The sequence below is a fragment of the Trypanosoma melophagium genome (assembly GCF_022059095.1).
Source record: "Trypanosoma melophagium isolate St. Kilda chromosome Unknown ctg35segment0, whole genome shotgun sequence".
Classification (NCBI taxonomy): Eukaryota; Euglenozoa; class Kinetoplastea; order Trypanosomatida; family Trypanosomatidae; genus Trypanosoma; species Trypanosoma melophagium.
Window position 1 is genome coordinate 57,935 of NW_027125172.1, and position 17,727 is coordinate 75,661.

At 40.5% G+C, this 17,727-nt stretch overlaps 6 protein-coding genes across 6 annotated transcripts; all 6 read left to right on the forward strand.

Annotated features, from left to right (window-relative positions):
* Window positions 1-110: 110 nt before the first annotated feature.
* LSM04_004273 (Mitochondrial substrate/solute carrier) lies at window positions 111-1,934 on the forward strand (the record flags this gene model as incomplete). Its single annotated transcript, XM_067338598.1, has 2 exons — window positions 111-1,145; window positions 1,626-1,934. The coding sequence occupies 2 exons, from the start codon at window positions 111-113 to the stop codon at window positions 1,932-1,934; spliced, it is 1,344 nt and encodes a 447-aa protein (XP_067188672.1).
* Window positions 1,935-2,400: 466 nt separating this feature from the next.
* Window positions 2,401-3,381, forward strand: LSM04_008702 (uncharacterized protein; the record flags this gene model as incomplete). Its single annotated transcript, XM_067338599.1, has 1 exon — window positions 2,401-3,381. The coding sequence occupies one exon, from the start codon at window positions 2,401-2,403 to the stop codon at window positions 3,379-3,381; it is 981 nt and encodes a 326-aa protein (XP_067188778.1).
* A 785-nt stretch (window positions 3,382-4,166) lies between these two features.
* On the forward strand, window positions 4,167-6,200 carry LSM04_004885 (uncharacterized protein; the record flags this gene model as incomplete). The annotated part of the gene is made up of 1 exon (XM_067338602.1): window positions 4,167-6,200. The coding sequence occupies one exon, from the start codon at window positions 4,167-4,169 to the stop codon at window positions 6,198-6,200; it is 2,034 nt and encodes a 677-aa protein (XP_067188690.1).
* Window positions 6,201-7,307: 1,107 nt separating this feature from the next.
* On the forward strand, window positions 7,308-9,704 carry LSM04_007911 (Bromodomain; the record flags this gene model as incomplete). The annotated part of the gene is made up of 1 exon (XM_067338603.1): window positions 7,308-9,704. One exon carries the CDS (start codon window positions 7,308-7,310, stop codon window positions 9,702-9,704), a length of 2,397 nt encoding a protein of 798 aa, XP_067188759.1.
* A 260-nt stretch (window positions 9,705-9,964) lies between these two features.
* Window positions 9,965-10,429, forward strand: LSM04_008213 (uncharacterized protein; the record flags this gene model as incomplete). The annotated part of the gene is made up of 1 exon (XM_067338604.1): window positions 9,965-10,429. The coding sequence occupies one exon, from the start codon at window positions 9,965-9,967 to the stop codon at window positions 10,427-10,429; it is 465 nt and encodes a 154-aa protein (XP_067188767.1).
* Window positions 10,430-11,102: 673 nt separating this feature from the next.
* On the forward strand, window positions 11,103-17,360 carry LSM04_004555 (DNA2/NAM7 helicase-like; the record flags this gene model as incomplete). Its single annotated transcript, XM_067338605.1, has 1 exon — window positions 11,103-17,360. One exon carries the CDS (start codon window positions 11,103-11,105, stop codon window positions 17,358-17,360), a length of 6,258 nt encoding a protein of 2,085 aa, XP_067188680.1.
* Window positions 17,361-17,727: the final 367 nt, after the last annotated feature.

The following is a 17,727-nucleotide window of genomic DNA, read 5'->3' on the forward strand; positions in this document are numbered from 1 at the left end:
AGTCTTTATTTCTTTATTTCCTTTCTTTTTTTATTCTATTCTATTCTATTCTATTCTTCTATTATTGTTTTTATGACTTTCCACTTATAAAAGAAGCAATGAAAAGCTTTATGGATAGCGATGTGATTCTCGCCTTCCTCCCAGGTGCTGCGCAAGGCATCACTTCTGTTGTATTAGGACACCCACTAGATACAGCCAAAACACGAATGCAGGCCGTTGGACCCGGTGCGAGTCGATCATTTCCTTCGACAATGTGGAATATGGCGCGTGGGGAGGGCGTGAAGAGTTTCTACCGCGGCGTTACGCCACCATTAGTGATGTCCGCCACAAAGCGTAGTTTACAATTTGCCATTTGGGATCTTTTCCGAAGTCAACAGGAACAAACGCCAAGTACTAGTAATAGTAACATTAATGATAGTGGGAACGCCATGACGACTTCTTCCTCCTCTGCGGTGCATGTTCTTTCACAGATGTATGGATGGATTGGGGCCTCACCCTTTCGTTCAGGTGCCTTTGCGGGGGCTGCAGGTACACTTATTGGGTGTCCCATGCATGTTATTAAGATTCGTACGCAGTTTGCCACACATAATGAGACTCGCAATGCCTGGACATGTGCACGAGACATATTTCGCACCGAGGGTCTTGGCGGCTACTACCGCGGATACCGCTATCAACTGTTGAAAGACACACTCTTCGCTAGTTGCTATCTTGGTCTGTATGATGTATGTAAACATTGGCTGCAGGGGCCGTCTGCACCGGTGTGGAACGAAGGCGTGGCGGATGTTCTCCACGGGGCGTCTCCCGCACAACTCGCATTTCTCGCCGGTAGTATTGCGTCCATGTCAACATGGACATTATTATATCCGTTTGACACTTTAAAGACTGTAGCGCAGGCACGAGGTGTGGGCGTGTTCAGCGGTGGATTAGCATCTCTGCGTAATAGCAATCTCAACAGCCATCATGCTCATCTTAATAGTGTTAATAGTATTACTAGTGGTATTAATAGTGTGCGTTGGATGTATCGTGGGCTTGGGGCCTCGTTGGTGAAGGCGGGGCCGCTCAGCGGGGCGGCGATGGTTGTGTACGAGTGGACAAAGACCGCAGCCGACAGCCGGCGTCGCTGCGTACAACAGGAGAGATGCGGCGTATGATAATAAAGTGAAGAGAGGGAAAGAAATATGTATATATACATATAAGAAGAGGGAGGAGAGGGAATAATGGAAATTCACAGATGAGGTGCAAAAAAGGAAATGAGAGAAGAGAAGAAGTGTGGGGAAATGAAAAAGAAAAATGAAAGGAAAATAAAACGTTGGAGCAAAACAAAAGTGATTTTTTTTTTTTTTCTGTTATTGTTGCTTCTTTTTTATTTTATTGTTTTTCGACATTTCTGTTTCTGCTTTTTTTATATTGGTTTTTCTTCTCTTTATTTTATGTTTTTTTTTTATCAGGTCTATATGTGTTCTTGTTATTCTTATTGATGTATTTTCACTATTTTTGTTGTTATTCTTAACCAAAACGAGGATGCGGGTTTATAGATTAGAAGGATATGGAAACCCACCCATTTTCAGCTGCGAACGGAGAAAAAAAAGGGACAAATGGATTTAAAAAAATAGCAGAAAATCCAGCAAGGATGGAAATTAGATGATAACGGCAATAATAATAATAATAATAATAATAATAATAATAATAATAATAATAATAATAATAATAATAATAATAATATTGGTATTGGTATTGCTGTTAGTACTTCACTGCCAGCACCTGGTGCATTCAGTTCGTGGCCTGCACTGCGGTATTGTGGTAGTGAAGGTCATGTTATCGCAATTTCTACTGCTTCGCCTAGTAGAAATAGTAACAGTTGTAATAGCAGTATAACTAACAATAATAACAATAATATGAATAGTAATAGTAATAAAGGTATGAAATCACATTAAACCCCGTAATGGGTAAAATAATGAGTCCCTCCATTTTATTTCTCCTATTTTTTTTTTTTCGCTGTTTATTATTTGCTCCTACTCCTTTTCTATGATTGCGATTATCGAAAGTTGTCTTTATTTATTTATTTCTTGTCAATTTCACTAATATATATATATATATATATATATATATATATTTCCTTTCCAATATTGGACTTGTTTATTGTTTTCGATTCATCCTTCCACTTATGAGTATCGAATCATTTCTCTCTCTTTTTTTATTCAATAGAGAATTCGTGAATAATCATTTATTTCATTTATTTATGGTTATAGATTACTGGAAACATTATTGGTCATTAGTTCGACATTTCTCTGTTTTTTGTGCCTGTGTGTTTGTTGGATTCTTCGAAGAAAAGAGGATCACACGTAATTCTTTTAAATACACCTTGGAAGATATATAACTATATAAATAAATATAAAGAAAATGTGGCGAGATGACTCTGCCCCACGCACAACAGCTGAACGTCTCCGCGCGGCACGCCGAGATGAAATAGCGGCTCTCTACGCCCAATCACTTGAACGTCGCAATAATAATAATAATAATAATAATAATAATAATAATAATAATAATAATAATAATAATAATAATAATAATAATAATAATAATAAATACAATACACACATACGCTCTAAAGAGACATTGAAGACATCTGTGTGTAGAGTTGGCCGTGGTGGACAGTTGTGTGAAGATGGAGTGCCGATGATACAACGACTCATACAAGGCGAATTTCACAATCCAGCAAACACAGAACCAAAGTGTATACAAACAAAAACAGAAAATACAGTTCCATCATCATCATCATCATCATTAGAAATGTTATTATTATCAGCACCTACAGTAGACACCGCACGTACAAACACATCCTGCAGCACTCTCTCATTTGAAAGACCACTTAAAGTCTTCAACGCTAATTGGAGTCAAAGTGATGATATTTCTAGTCATCATCACTGGTGTACATATGGGACACCACCCAGTATTGCAAGAAGTGGTAAAACTACATCCGTGAGTGGAATTAAAGTATCACCGGTGTTATTACAACGTCCTAATTCAGCCTCTACAACAACAGCTATAACAATAACACCACGCCATAGACCGGGATCCTCCGCATCTGTTTCTTCCTCCTTAATGACACGCAGAACAACAACAGGTACTAATACTAATACTACTATTACTACTACGGCTAATACAACGAAATCCATATTGAGATGTGGGACAGAAAAAGGAAGGAGCCGCAGAAGTTCGGTGAAGGATCGACAACAAAATCGTGGGGAACCTTTCAGGTGGCAGTCTACGGAACCACCAAAGAATAATAGTCGTGGTAATAGTAATAGTAATATTAGCGGTCGTTTGTTGCTTTCAAAAGATGAATATCGGCGCATTTGCGATTTAATCGCTCCATTGTAAAATAGGAGAAAACGTTTTAACTGAAGAGATACAATGTGGATAGCAAGGGAAGAGTGTATGTATTTTATATACATTCAACTACATATCTGGTGAAATGAATGGGAGGAAGGAAAGGAAGAAGAAACGAAAGAGGGATATATATACATATATATATATATATATATATATATATATATATATCACAAGAGTAGTTTGCATAGAAAGAAAGAAAGATAGAGACTATAATAGAGTAGCCGAAAGAAAAAGAAAAAAAAGGGCATGGGACTGTCTTTCCTCTAGTCACTGTTATTTCGAGGGAGGGGTTAAACATTCAAAGAAAAAAAAACAAAGATAATGGGGCAGGCATTCTGTAAACTTCTTTGGGTAAAGTTTTTTTCTCAATCAAATGTTTATTGTTTATTATTGATTTTTTTTCCTGTTTCTCTCTATCATTTCCTCTCTTTTTGTATGAACCAATAAATGCGAGAAATAAGTACTGAAAAGGTCATTATATACTTCTTGAAAAATAAAAAAAAGATCAGAGCCAAAAAAAGAAGAGACGGGAATTGGGAGAGAAGAAAAAAAAACAAAAAAAAGAAGAACAGAAAACAGGGAAACGCCGGTCCCATTAGTCGTTATAGAGGAGTACTTTTTCATATTTAATATTCCAGGGAGATTATAAAATTGGAGTGAATCAAAGCAACCAAAGAAAAGGAAACAACGAAGAGAAAGGAAACAGAAAAAAAAACTCTGGGATAGACAGTGGACTGAGGTTCCGTAGAGATTTAGTAAATCCGTAAAAAAAAATGTACTTTCTAAGACGTCTATCTATTGTGGCCGCAGCTGTTCTCTCAGCTGCGTACTCCATTTACGCTATTAAACAATACCGTCGTGCTTGGAGTCTCTGCCGTGGACGTCTTCTCATCGTCCCCCGCGCTGTCCAACGTTTTCACATGTACTTATCAAGAAATGACTTTACTCGGAATTCCTCTCGTTTTCACATTCTCCAGTTGGGAAATAAATCCGCTGAGATGGTTATGACGTCCGATGGCGCAACCGCAACAGCAAGGCAAACATCAGAAGCCGTCGCACAACCACCACTATTCAGCACCACAACAGCAATACCAATAGCAGCAAAAACAACATCCGCTGTAGTTTCATCATCATCATTATTATCACCGGCCGGTGGAACTGGTGGAACAGAGACTTTGCGTGAATCGAGTGAAGTGACATCGTCTATGCAGTTTGCCAGATGTCCCGTGGCGTTTGTGGATAACACGGCGTTTGAAATGAATGTGCGCACCGCTGGATTGACGCTGCTCGCCGGTAAGAAACAAGTGCGACTCTCCACTATTAATATACGGTGTCCGGCGTTGCTGGAGCGGGCGGCGATGCTGCTGGAGCGGCTGGCACATCCGTGTGTAGAGTACGACACGATTACACCTGAAACTCCATTTGTTGCGGGTTTGTGTACATCCACGGCGTTGGAAACACTTTGGTGGGCAAATCGCGGCTCCTTCGCATCTATATTACTTGGCAGGCCGTTAACAGAAGCCGTAGACGCTGAAATTTATCTCGAGGCCATGACACTGTACAGCATCAGTAAAACCACAATTCCCGGCAGCAGAAGCAGCAGCGGCGGCGGCGGCGGCAGTAATGAAAAGAGTAAAGGAACTGGAAGTACTGCTGCTACTGTTAATACTACTACTATGATAACAACAACAACGACAGTGTCTTGCAGTGTTGTGGTGAATGCGGTACGACAACTCGAACTTTTGTGGGAGGCGGCGAAGGCGTGGATTCGTGATCATAAGTACGCCCAACTAGGATTTGATCATGCAGTGGAATCGCTTCATATTAACATAATCATTCTCGTGGATCCATCCCTTCAGCCATTAAGTCTCTTTGATATTCTACAGCAGTTAAACACTAAGAATAAGGGATTGGGTGAGAAAAAGGTACAAGACACGAGTTCACATGCACTCCGCACCAAAGAAGATGTTTTGGACTTTTTTACACAAGTGGAAGACTTTAACGCCAAGATGAAGAAGGAGAAATTACCCGTTGGTGTACAATTTATCATTCAAGGAATTTCGTTTATGGAGGGAACTCATATAACGTGTGCGGATGTTGGTCCTGTTCTCACAGAAGGTCTCACCTGTTGTATACCCGCACGGTGGTTTATGTCTTATCCATTACTGCAGTGTTATAAAAAACGTGCAGAACAACACGTCGCGGCACGTCGTCGTTCTATTCTGCATGGAATTGCCTGCAAGAAACGAGTCGCATTGGATAATTTTATTATTATTGGTGGTAGCAGCGCCTCTTTGGTGAACTCTGCCAATGATGATACACTCACGGAGGTGTGTGTTGGCAGTGGATTGTTGTGTGATCAGAAACTTGACCGCTATGTAGATTCCATCTTCACACCAGCCCTCTACTTGGCACTTAATACAACACGTGTCGTGATGTCTAAATCAAAGCGGGTATTTTTGTGTAGCGGATTCGGAGAAAGTCTTCCTTCTTCACACCCTGTGTACCCTACGCAGCTGCAGACCGTACATGGACTCCTGGGTGAGCGCATGGATCCCGAAGTTGAGATTGCGGTTACTTCTTCTTCTTCCATGCCGGGTGGTCATGCAGCGGATAGTTCCATTATGGATCTTGGTGTTCCTGTGGTGTTTCGTCCTCAGCGGAACAGTGTATTGGCAGAGCTTGTCGATGCGTATCTTCTTATTGCAGAGGATGGCACGGCAATAGAAGTAATGCCTACGTATAGAGGCGAGGGATGGAACGTCTGGGTATGTCAACGTCAATATATTCGAATTCGAGGAAAGTGAGGGATATATATATATATAATATTCTACGTGTTTTGTTTTGATGATGTTTCCTACTATTTCTTGCAGCTTCTGTGCTTCAATTGTTATTATTGCTTTTTTTCCGTTCTGACGCACAAAGATGAAGAGGGAAACGAAAGTAAAATTAATAGTTGTACGAAGGAAAGGTATGGAATAGATCAAAGTAATCTTTATGGGGGGGTTAGTGTTAATATTCTTGTTTTGCAATGGTGAGAATCATATTAGTACTTTAAAGAAAAAAAGTTTGCTCTGAGAACTAATCACTCTAAGAAGGGAACACACTTTGTCTTATTGACAAATTGTCTTTTTTTTCTAGTTATCTATATTTTTCTATCTAGTTATATTTCTCTCTTTTTGATAATAAATATGTCTCTTGTTTTTTTTTCTTTTACTATTGCTTTTTTTTTATCTTTTTTGGTTTCCTTCTCTTTCTGCATAGTTTGAACCTTCATCCGTTTTTTTTTTTTTTTTGCTTTCTTGCTCTTCAAATATATATAATACCTTCTTACTATATCTACATCCATCTCTGTGCGTGAAATGTATGTATGTAGTCCATATCAAACTTCAAAGAGACAGACAGAGGGGCAATTTCGCATGCACACTGATAGCATCTGTACAGAAGAAGAAAGTTTTAGAAGATGTATCTTTTTCTTTTTCAGCAGGAGTATGCATAGATGTATGTCTCTTATTATTATTATTATTATTATTATTATTTCTCGCTATCTATTTGTTTATTTTTCTCCCATTTTTTTTTTGTTTTGGCACTCTTTCTTTGTATGGGGGTTCATTCTTCTTTCTTTTTTGTTTTTGTTTTTCTAACCTTCCTCTGTTTCTTATTTCCATCACACATGTATTTAGATACGTACATTGGTACACACCATACATACCCACAGAGTAATAGGGCAGTGAAAAGAACACCATTACTATCATAATCGATTTAACAAATAATAATATTACTAATAATTATTGATATTATTATTATTATTATTATTATTATTATTATTATTATTATTATTATTATTATTATTATTATTATTATTATTATTATTACTATTATTACTATTAGTAGTAGTAGAAGTATTAGTAAGAATGAATGAACGGCAGCAGAAGTACTACAACGAAGATGAGGTGGTGAAACTCATTCGATCCCTACATCGACCGCAAGATAATGGAATCTTCGCACGTGATGTACTCCTCCAACACCCGCATCTCGCCGAAGACTACACACGTGTCTGTCCCCGCCGGTGTGATCTCACTACTGCCGCAGAAAAGGCCGCGAATGATGCGTACGGCTACGATGTGCGGCTCAGTGGACTGCGGGATGATATTGAGCTAATCGTCAGTAATTGTATTCGCTTTAACGGCCCACAGAGTCCCTACGCCGATGCGGCAAATAGTTTTGGTCAGTTCGCAAGAGAGAAGATTGATAATTTTGTGGCAAAGAAAACGGGTGGACGTCGAGTATCATCGCTGCGAGTGAGCGCCTTAAGTGAACCCACACGTGAGAAACGACAGCGGGATGAGAAGCAAAAACAGGAACAGAAAGAAAGCAGGAAAAAGACTCAGAATGAGAATATGGATAGTAATAATAGTAGTAATAATAGTAATAATAATAATAATAATAATAATAATAATAATAATAATAATAATAATAATAATAATACGAATAACACTACAGCTAACAGTAGTATGAATTGTAGCCGAAGCAGTAGTAATCTTAGTGGTATGGGTACACATGAACTCATGAATAGTAGTTATACCACCAGTGTGAGTACGGCAGAACTGGTCAAACTTGCAGAATCACTCAATCGTCGTGCAGATCAAAATGCTTTTGTGGTGGATGTAGCTGAGGAGTATCCGGATCTGCGTAAAGCGTATGAAGCGGTGTGTCCAGTGAAGATGAATCTTGCCATTGTTAAGGAACGAGCCGCTAGTGGGTATTACTTTGGCCAATCACAATCACAACAGCCACAACAGAAAAGAAAGAGAAGTACTGGATCACAGATATCACTATTTGGATCCTCTCTTGCTGACTCACTCCTACTGCTACGCAATGATGTGGAGCTTATTGTGAATAACTGTATTCGATTTAACGCGGGTGTTAACGCGTGGATACAACGCGCCAACTCCTTTCAACACTTTGCACATAAAAAGATAGACGACTTTGTGCTTCGTCACGCCCCAACACTTAAGGGAACACGAACTGGTGTTGAGATGTACGCCGGCACCCAACAACATCAACAACAACAACAACAACGCGAAGAACAAGAACAACAAAAGGAAAAGGAAGAAGAGAAAAGAGAAGTGGAGGAAGATCAACAACAAAAACCAGAAGAAAAGAAACAAAGGCAAAAACAACAAAAATTTATCCCCAATCAAAGTACGGAGGAAAGTGAAACCATTACAGAAAGTCCTATTCCCTCACCAACGCCACCGTCTTTCTCCTCCAAGACGAACACTTCCGCTATTTCTATGAAGAAAGAAACTGTTATGGATATTTCTCATCCCTCACCTCCGCCTCCCCCACAGGCAATGGTGGTGAATTGCGTGACTCCCACAATTGTACCAACTGCACTCCAACCAATGTTTAAAATACCAGATAAACTGCGATCTCGAGTGATTGCGGATCATCTTGGCCGCAAGACACTTCATGTACGGCTTATCCATACACCCAATGAGAATAATACCACCATTACTGGTAGCAATAATAATAATAATAATAATAATAATAATAATAATAATAATAATAATAATAATAATAATAGTAATGAGAATAATTCTACTGAAAACGCATTTCCACCTGAGCTCAGTTGCCGCGCTGTTCTTGATGCTTTTGTCATCTCTGTGCGAGACTATTATCGCGCTCAAGGTGAACGTCAGGACTTTGTTAATCCATTTGAGTTTTTGAAAGAGCAAGAAGAGCTCTACTTGAAATACGTTGCCCTCTTAAAGGAATGTTTCGAACGTCTTTTTCTTCACATGCTGTTGTATGAGCGTGAGAAGGCAGACGTCTTGGATTGGGGTTCCACAAAGGCAGCGCAGCAAATACTATTATCGAGTGGCTGTACTCTCCTCCCAACACAAAGTGAAAGCAACGACAATATTAATACTACTACTACTACTACTAATCATAATAATAATAATAATAATAATAATAATAATAATAATAATAACTGTGTCACCTCCACCCCCTCCCTCACCCAGCCTTCTTGCAGTAGTTGGTTAGATGAAGTACACTTGTGTTACCTCGTTCGCTTCGTGGTACACTTCCCGCAACTCATGGCACTTGCCTGTGCCAAGAAAACGACACATTCGGTTCAAACAGGAGTAGCAAAAGATGGACCAACACTGCAAATCACGAAGGTAGAGATGAACATCATAGAGAAGTTTGCGAAAATAACGGAGGAATTACTAGCATTTATCGCAAAGTATGAAGATAAGGCTGTTAATATGGAAGAAAGCAAAGAAGAGCCTCATGGGCCTTAAGTTCTCAAATAATGTCATGTTTTTTGTTCCTATTATTGTTCTTTGTTTTGTATCTTTGCACTAACAACAGTTTTTTTTTCTGTACAAAAAGAAAACAGTACAGCAGGAAGTGTTTGTTGTATGTTTTCTCTAGAGATATTCTGCCTCTCTCTCTCTCTCTCTCTCTCTTTTTTTTTGTTTTGTTTTCTTCGTTCTCTCGTAAATTGTTTCCCCTTTTTCTTTCTTATATTCCTTGCGGAGGAGGGAAAAGTGAGAGTAGAATGAGTCAGGAGGAGGCGGAGGCGGAAAAGCAGAGTGGTGTAGACACTAATGCCGCTGGTACATATGTGTACACATGTCGCAGGTGTCGACGTGTTCTCTTCTCACATGCGGAGATTCTCCCACACAACACTGATCCAAGTAGTAGTGGTAATAAAGGTTTCAAACAACGTGGTTTAGTTCAACAACAGCAGGAAGAACTGGCGGCGGCATCTGGGTATGTTGCCTGTACAAGTTATTTCCTCGATCCCGATGTGTCATTGTGGGTAGCAGAGGAAAGTCGTGCGGTACATCTAGCGAGTGGTGGGGCAGATGTTTCACCAGATACAATTTATTGTCCGAATCGTAATTGCGGTGTGAAGATTGGAACACAATCGTGGATTGGCTCACAGTGTTCGTGTGGGACGTGGATAACACCAGCATTCAAGATTCATAGTCGAGCTGTGGATAAAATACCAGTGAGTTGAGAATGAAATGAATGAATGGATGATGGTTGTATATATATATATATATATATATATAATATATGCTCTGTGACGATTGTGATTATTGTTTTTTCTTTTCTTTTCTTCTTTGTTTGAAGGAAGATGAGCAGTGCTGGCGACGGAACGGCAATATAACGAGTGGAGAAATCATATTCTCTGTAACATTTATAAATAATAATAATGATTGTGATGACAGCATCAATTCATGCATGAATTTTCCTCTATACCCTACTTAATAAAAAGACATAATTATTTGTATTTCTTCCGATAATTGATTTCTTCTTTTATGTGCATGTTTTTTTTTCCTTTATTTGGTTTCTTTTCTTTGTTTGTTTTTTGTTTACATATGGTGACAGTGCACACGCAGGCACTTTCTTACTTTACTGTTTTTTTTTTTTTTTTGTGTGTGTGTGTGATTGTTTGTATCCCTGAAGCCTCCTTCACTTGGAAGTGAAGTGTGCGTGAAGGAAGGGAAAAGAAGTAAAAAAAGCAAAAAAGAGAAGGTGCGACAGTACAAACAAAACAAAAACCATAACAGCAGTCATCAATAGTGTAGTGATATTACTAGTTCCCTAGTCTCTGTGCAGTGTATTATTGTTATTATTATTATTATTATTATTATTATTATTATTATTATTATTATTATTATTAGATCATGCAGGAAAACACACTTGCACTACCGCGACTGGCGAGTGGTGAGGCCATTGCGTGTGTTCGTTTTCTCTTGGAATGGACAGACGCAGGACTGCAGACAACAGCGGGCCGCGTCCATCACAGTTTAACGAACTTTCATCCACTCAGTGAACAAGCGGGAAAGTCTGATGTACACGAATACGAAGAAGGACTCTCCACATATACATTTAACATGGATCAACTCCCTGCCATGGTGCAGTGGCTCTCACTAGGCGTTACACCGCGTACAAATACAACAACAAACACAACTATTAGTCATACAACTTTTATGCCACTTGTACAAAATGCACTTAATCATGTAATGCGTGATGGACATGCCGGTAACGCACGTAATCATCACGCCGCATCTGTGAGAGCGCAGGCAACCGCAGAGAAACTTCTCGCAGCCGCACGTAGTACACAATACCGCGCCCCGTTAGTGTTGTTGTTGTTTCACCCAAATGAGGCTGTGCGTATGTGGGCACGAGAAACACTCCTACGACTCGTATCACTCGCAGCATCAACTACTACAAATACTACAACTACTATTACTAATAAAAGTGCAAATATAACAAATGCCGATGGGAACGAAACGGCGGCTCGTAGTCTTTGGCTTCTCAGCATGCAATTACTCTGCACGATTAAACACATCACGTGTGTTCCACTGGAGGCACAAGAAGAAGGTGCTAGACGTGTTGTGGCAGACGGTTTCTGCAGTCTCTTTGCTGTTCTGAGTGTTATGGATACGAAACTCGCCGCCGTCGAGCGGGCACTGTTGGAAAAGGCTGCGGCAAACGGCGAACAACATCCCCGACTCTTTCACGGTGTATCAACAGCCACAATTCTTCTTTTGGGTGGAAGTATGTTGTTTAACTGGTTTCTTGGGGTCTCGGCTACAGCAGGATCACAGCCATCGGTATCATCATCATCATCAACAAGAATACCAACAACGACTAGTAATACAATGATGATGATGATTGAGAAATTGGCATCAGCGCTTAATCTACGACTAGGAGCTGAAACAACATTACAAAGTCTTGCTCTTGCTAATGACACAAGACGGGCGCTTGTAAAGATCGTCGTGCACTGTCTTCTTGATAATGCGAAACGTATAGGAATGTCCTCAAAGGCAGAAGAGGCATCTTGTCGTAGACGCATGTGTGAATTGTACTGTGTGGCATCTCACATTGATCCCCCACCTTCTGCACATGGAAAAACAACAACAACAACTACTACTACTACTACTATTACTAATAATAATAATAATAATAATAATAATAATAATAATAATAATACAATAGGAGGAATAGGAACTAGAACAGGAGGAAGTAAATCATCACCACCTGCAAAGTCGGCAGGATGGCTGTTGCGGTTTTTAATGCGTAATGCATCTGTGCAATTAAATTTACCCGCTGCCGTACGTGGGATAACTGGAGGAGGAGGAGGGGGTGCTTATAGCGCATCCACATTTCGTACTATGGAGAATGCGGTTTCTGCCCTTAGTGTTGTATTTACATCTCTAGCTGATGCACTTCCTGATCTTGCTAGTTCTCTGTATTATCATGAATTTCTCAGAACGCAGCAGAAGGACTGTGTTGCTCTAGCTGTTAGTGTGGCTTTAGGCACACAACACCCACAGGCCGCATTATCACTTTTGCGACATTTTTTACTCACAGATCTTGTGGTATTTGGTGGTAGTTCATCATCATTCAATTTAGCGGAGTGCCTTCGCTCGGCTTGGGAGGCATTGCCTGAGCTACTTGTGAAGATTTCTTCAAAAACTGCTGGTACTACCATTTCCCCATCATCGACGTTATTATTACAAATAATAGAGTTATTTGATGTTATAATGGCCCAACCTTCTGCCACTGGGTGGTTGTTGCTTAAACCGATTAAAAATGGACCTCCACCGTTGGCGTGGGTGGTGGGAAAATGTATAGAGCGTGTGACGGAGATTGTACGAGGTTCTATGAAAGAACTGCGACGTCAGTGGGAGACCATGTCAGAGAATAATAATAATAATAATAATTCAAAGAGTCATACTTCTGCAGCAGCTGCCGCTTCACGGCTTCTCTCTAGTGGTTCTACAATTCCTCGAGTGGCACATGTGATGATGATGTCAAGTTGTACTGTAGTTCGACGATTGGGAGAAACACTCTCCGCATTATTTCTTCATTCCTTCACTCCCGTTGTGCATGGTACATTTCGTGCTGATGCGGCTAATTGGCTTTTAGATGTAATTCTTCGTGATCCTATTCTTCGTGAGAACCCATTAAAGTTGCAGAATGCCAAGGTAGATACACTGGTTCGTGTAAATGGTTCTATGTGGGTAAATATTATGTGTGGTTGTAATTGGAGTAATTTATCACGTGAAACTCTTGCAGCATCGTGGTGGTTGTGTGCACTTATCGCAGATGTCTGTGTATTGGAGAATGAGTCACGTAATCAACTTTTAGATCTTGTTATTACACAACTCCATCCAGTCTTTACTGAGACAACAACTACTACGTTGTCAGCATCATCATCATCATCATCGTTGTCTACCCCTTCTGGGGTTATTTCCTCTACCGTAGCTAATAAAAATGACTCGAGTGCTTTCCTTGCTCAGGAACCCCTTCGTCAATGTGCACAACATTTAATGCTTGTACTTTTAAAGAAGTGTTCCATGTACTCTGTATCTTCTTTTTCTCAAGCTGTACTTCACATTGCCGGCGCGCTTCCACCACTAACACGATCTTCGCAAGATCGGTCATTTAAGGCTGCCCTGTTAACAGCCTTTGTGGATGTATTACAAATGTTACCTGTGGATGGTCGTAATACACTAATGGAGTATCCCCCTGCGTGGCTTGCGGAGATACTTCGTTCAGCACGTCAGAAGATTGAAGATTGTGTGGCCGATCAGAATCGTCGATTTCAACAGTATGAGTTTGAGGAAAAACAAATGAAGCAGATAGAGGAGGGGAATCGTAAAAGGAGCGAACAAGAAGCTGAGATGTGTCGGGCAAACATGGAAACGCGAAAAAGGGAATTGATTCAACAACAAGAACAAAAACAAGGTGAAGATAAATCATCCTTCTTGAATACTGGACGTAAGAACAATGGAGTGAAACGAAAACATGAAGATATGACTCCTATTTTGATTACACAAACACCTCCTATCGAAATGGTATCATCAATTAATCGACAACAACAGAGGCCTCGTTTAGAGCAATCCGTCATCACTTCAGCATCTATTCCCCAGCAGCCGGTTTTACAGAAAAAACCCACACCTCACCAAATGAATCTTCATCAACTTGGAGAACAACGAGTGAATGCATTTATACATGCGGAGAATCTTAATAAATCTACAGAAGCCATTCGACGAATTGCTGGTAGTACAGATATACTACACCATTCACCACGTACAGATGATATTATTGGTCATGGTCGATATTGTTTAGCTGCGGAGTTGCCTGTGATTCCTCAACGTTTTCCTTCATTAGCTTCCGGTGGTCATAATCATTATGTGGCTTCGTTTCTACCTCATATTGCTTTGGAATTAAGGTATGAACTACACCAGAAGTTTGACGAAATGGTAGAAGCGTGTCGTTCTCATACATTACGTAGTAATCGGAATAGTGACCATCACCGAACACTCGCATCATCACTTCGTAATCTTGTGACAGGTGTAAACAATAGCAATAATGACTATAATAATAACCGCTTATCATCATCATCGATGTCCCCTCCAGCATGGGTGATGGCTAATACGACTGCTGTAGTCTCAGCAGGTGATGTGGTGTCTAATACACTCAATCCTACAGAATTACAGTTTGGGGTATTGGCGAAATCTATCAATGCTGCGGCAGTAGGAGCTCCTCTTAGTGCGTCACTTTCAGAAGGCGATGTTGCGGTTGTATTCTTACCTCTCAGTCGTGTTTTGATGGCTCTGCCGCATCTCTTTAATGGAAAAGATAATGATGCACTACCGGAAGTGTGGCGTGTTTTTGGATGTGTGCCACAGTTATGTCTAGTGACAATGCTGCAACCATGGCAACGTACCGCCACACTCACAACATTTACACCACCGTCCATATCCCCTTCTTATTCTTCTACTACTGGTACTACTGGTGGTAGTATTAGTAGTAGAAGTAGTAGTAGTAGTGGTGGTCCTCTGTCATTTACATTTTCACATGCCCTACGAGCTCTTATAGAGTCACGGGAGCACTTTTACATTAAACGTCTTACCACGCTTGGTTCCTCTCTTGGTGCTGTTTCTGCTATTCAAATGATGCATCGCAAGGCATTTGCCAACACATTGCTGGAACCACATATTGCATCTAAAATTTTTCGTGCCTATCATCGTGCGGTGGAGCAAGAGTTGCTTACGGGTGATCGATGGCCAACGGTTTATCAAAGTTTATTGTTGCATCGATCTCTTAATGAATGGCAGATGCGTGCTATCGCCGCAGTGCTTACAGCTGCAGCACCTGGATGGGAAAAGAGTAATATGCAAATAAAGAAATTACCACAAGCGCCAGATCTCTTTATTATTGAAGGTCCTCCTGGAACCGGTAAGACACAAACTATTGCCGCTCTTTTACTTAATTTATTACATTTCCTTCCGAAAAATGGACGACGTTTGTTGGTATGTGCACCCTCAAATTGTGCCGTTGATGAAGTACTTTTACGCGTACGTAGTCTTTTAAGTAAAGTACCACAATTAGGAGAATTACAATTACTTCGTGTTGGGGTTCGTGAAAGTGTAGATTGTGAGGTGTTAGCCGCTTCACCACCTATATTTCTGGATGATTGCGTTTCCATGTTGAGTGATGCCTCCTCTACCTCACGTTCAGGGCCAACAGGACCTGTGGTACGCAATGGAAACCGTGATGATTCTACCATTATTAATGCTGGTAATAATAGTAATAATAATAATAGTGGTAGACAGTTATTACGTGATCAGCTGCTGCGAGGGGCCCATGTTGTGTGTTCCACATTGGGTTCCCTAACACAACTCCAGCGGGTGGATATGCAGTTTGATATGGTGATTGTCGATGAAGCCTCGCAAGGCTCAGAGCCGGATGTACTGCAGGCATTAATGTTAACTAAACGACGAGTCGTACTTGTTGGGGATTCCAAACAATTACAACCTACGGTACTCTGTCAGGCGGCAGCGGGCCGTGGACTGCGGCGTAGTTTACTCCAACGTCTCTTATACGAGGGATATCGTTCTTATCTGCTGCGTACACAATACCGCATGCATCCCGACATCTGCGCCTTTCCCAACAAATACTTCTACGATGGAAAACTCCACACCCACGAGAGTGTACTGCGGCGGCAGTATGGCGGCACCAGCAGCATATTATCTCCACTTCTACGTTTACCCAATAATAATAATAATAATAATAATATTGCCGCCTGTTGTGGATCGCGATTTGTATTTGTGGATGTGCGGGATGGACGTATGGAGTGGGGCCGCGGCCGCTCGCTGGTGAATCGCCGTGAGGCAGAAGCCGTTGTAATGCAAATGCGACGCTTTCGCGCTTTACTGCAACTCACGCCGCATCAATTTGCTCAATACGCGTGTGTGATTACGTTTTACCAGGCGCAGCGTGATGCTATTGTGCAGCTTCTCACCCGTGAAGAGCGCAGCAGTGAATTGATGGTGGCCACTGTGGATAGTTTTCAGGGAAAAGAACGGGATGTGGTGTTTATTAGTTGTGTGCGGGCCCCACATATTGTCCAGCAGCAACAACAGAGGAAACCACAACGTGGTGTTTCACTGGGATTTATGGAAGACTGGCATCGCATTAACGTCGCCCTCACACGTGCGAAGGAGTTGTGTATTGTATTTGGAAATCAACAGACATTTCGTGATGCCGCCCTTAGTAGTAATATAAGACAACAACAAGAAGAAGAAAAACAAGAAAAACAGAAAGATGAAGAAAATGAAGAAGAGGAAGAAGAAGAAGAACTTCAGGTTTCTAGTGGTACAGGTGATGTTAATAAGAATAATAACAATGATGATAATGATGAAGTGTGTGAAGTGGCCCCATCCTCGCGAAAATCAGATGATGATCCCTTCGTTCTTGACCGTTTAGTTCAGCACGTGGAGTGTTTCTCAAAGAAAGGATTTATGGAACAGCAACAACAATCACAATCACGATTACAAGAGTCACCCGATGCTTGTGTATCTGCGGCTATCTTCGCTAACAGTGAGAGATTGCATCTGGCAAAGGAATTGTTCTTTCGTCCTTAAGAACATTTGGAAGAGGGAGAAACCATAGAAGAAAGAAAGAAAAAAGCAAAGAAAAAAAACACAGAGACAAAATGAAATGATACGTTTAAAAAAGAAAGCTCCAGATATTCTAAGATAAACTATGGAAATAAGAACTAACTGAATAAGTGGTATTCTTTTTGTTTTTTTTCCTTTTTTTAATAGGGGGAAGAATGCACATTTGCACCCCTCTATTTCTTTCTTTTTTTTTTTTCACACTATCCGTCAGTTTATTTTATTTTCAGTGTGTGTGAGTGTCTGTGTGTATTGAGTATGTCTTGTTTTTCCTTTTCTATCCTTTTGCTATATGGTGGGTAATAATAGTAATAATAATAAAGGCTATCTTGTA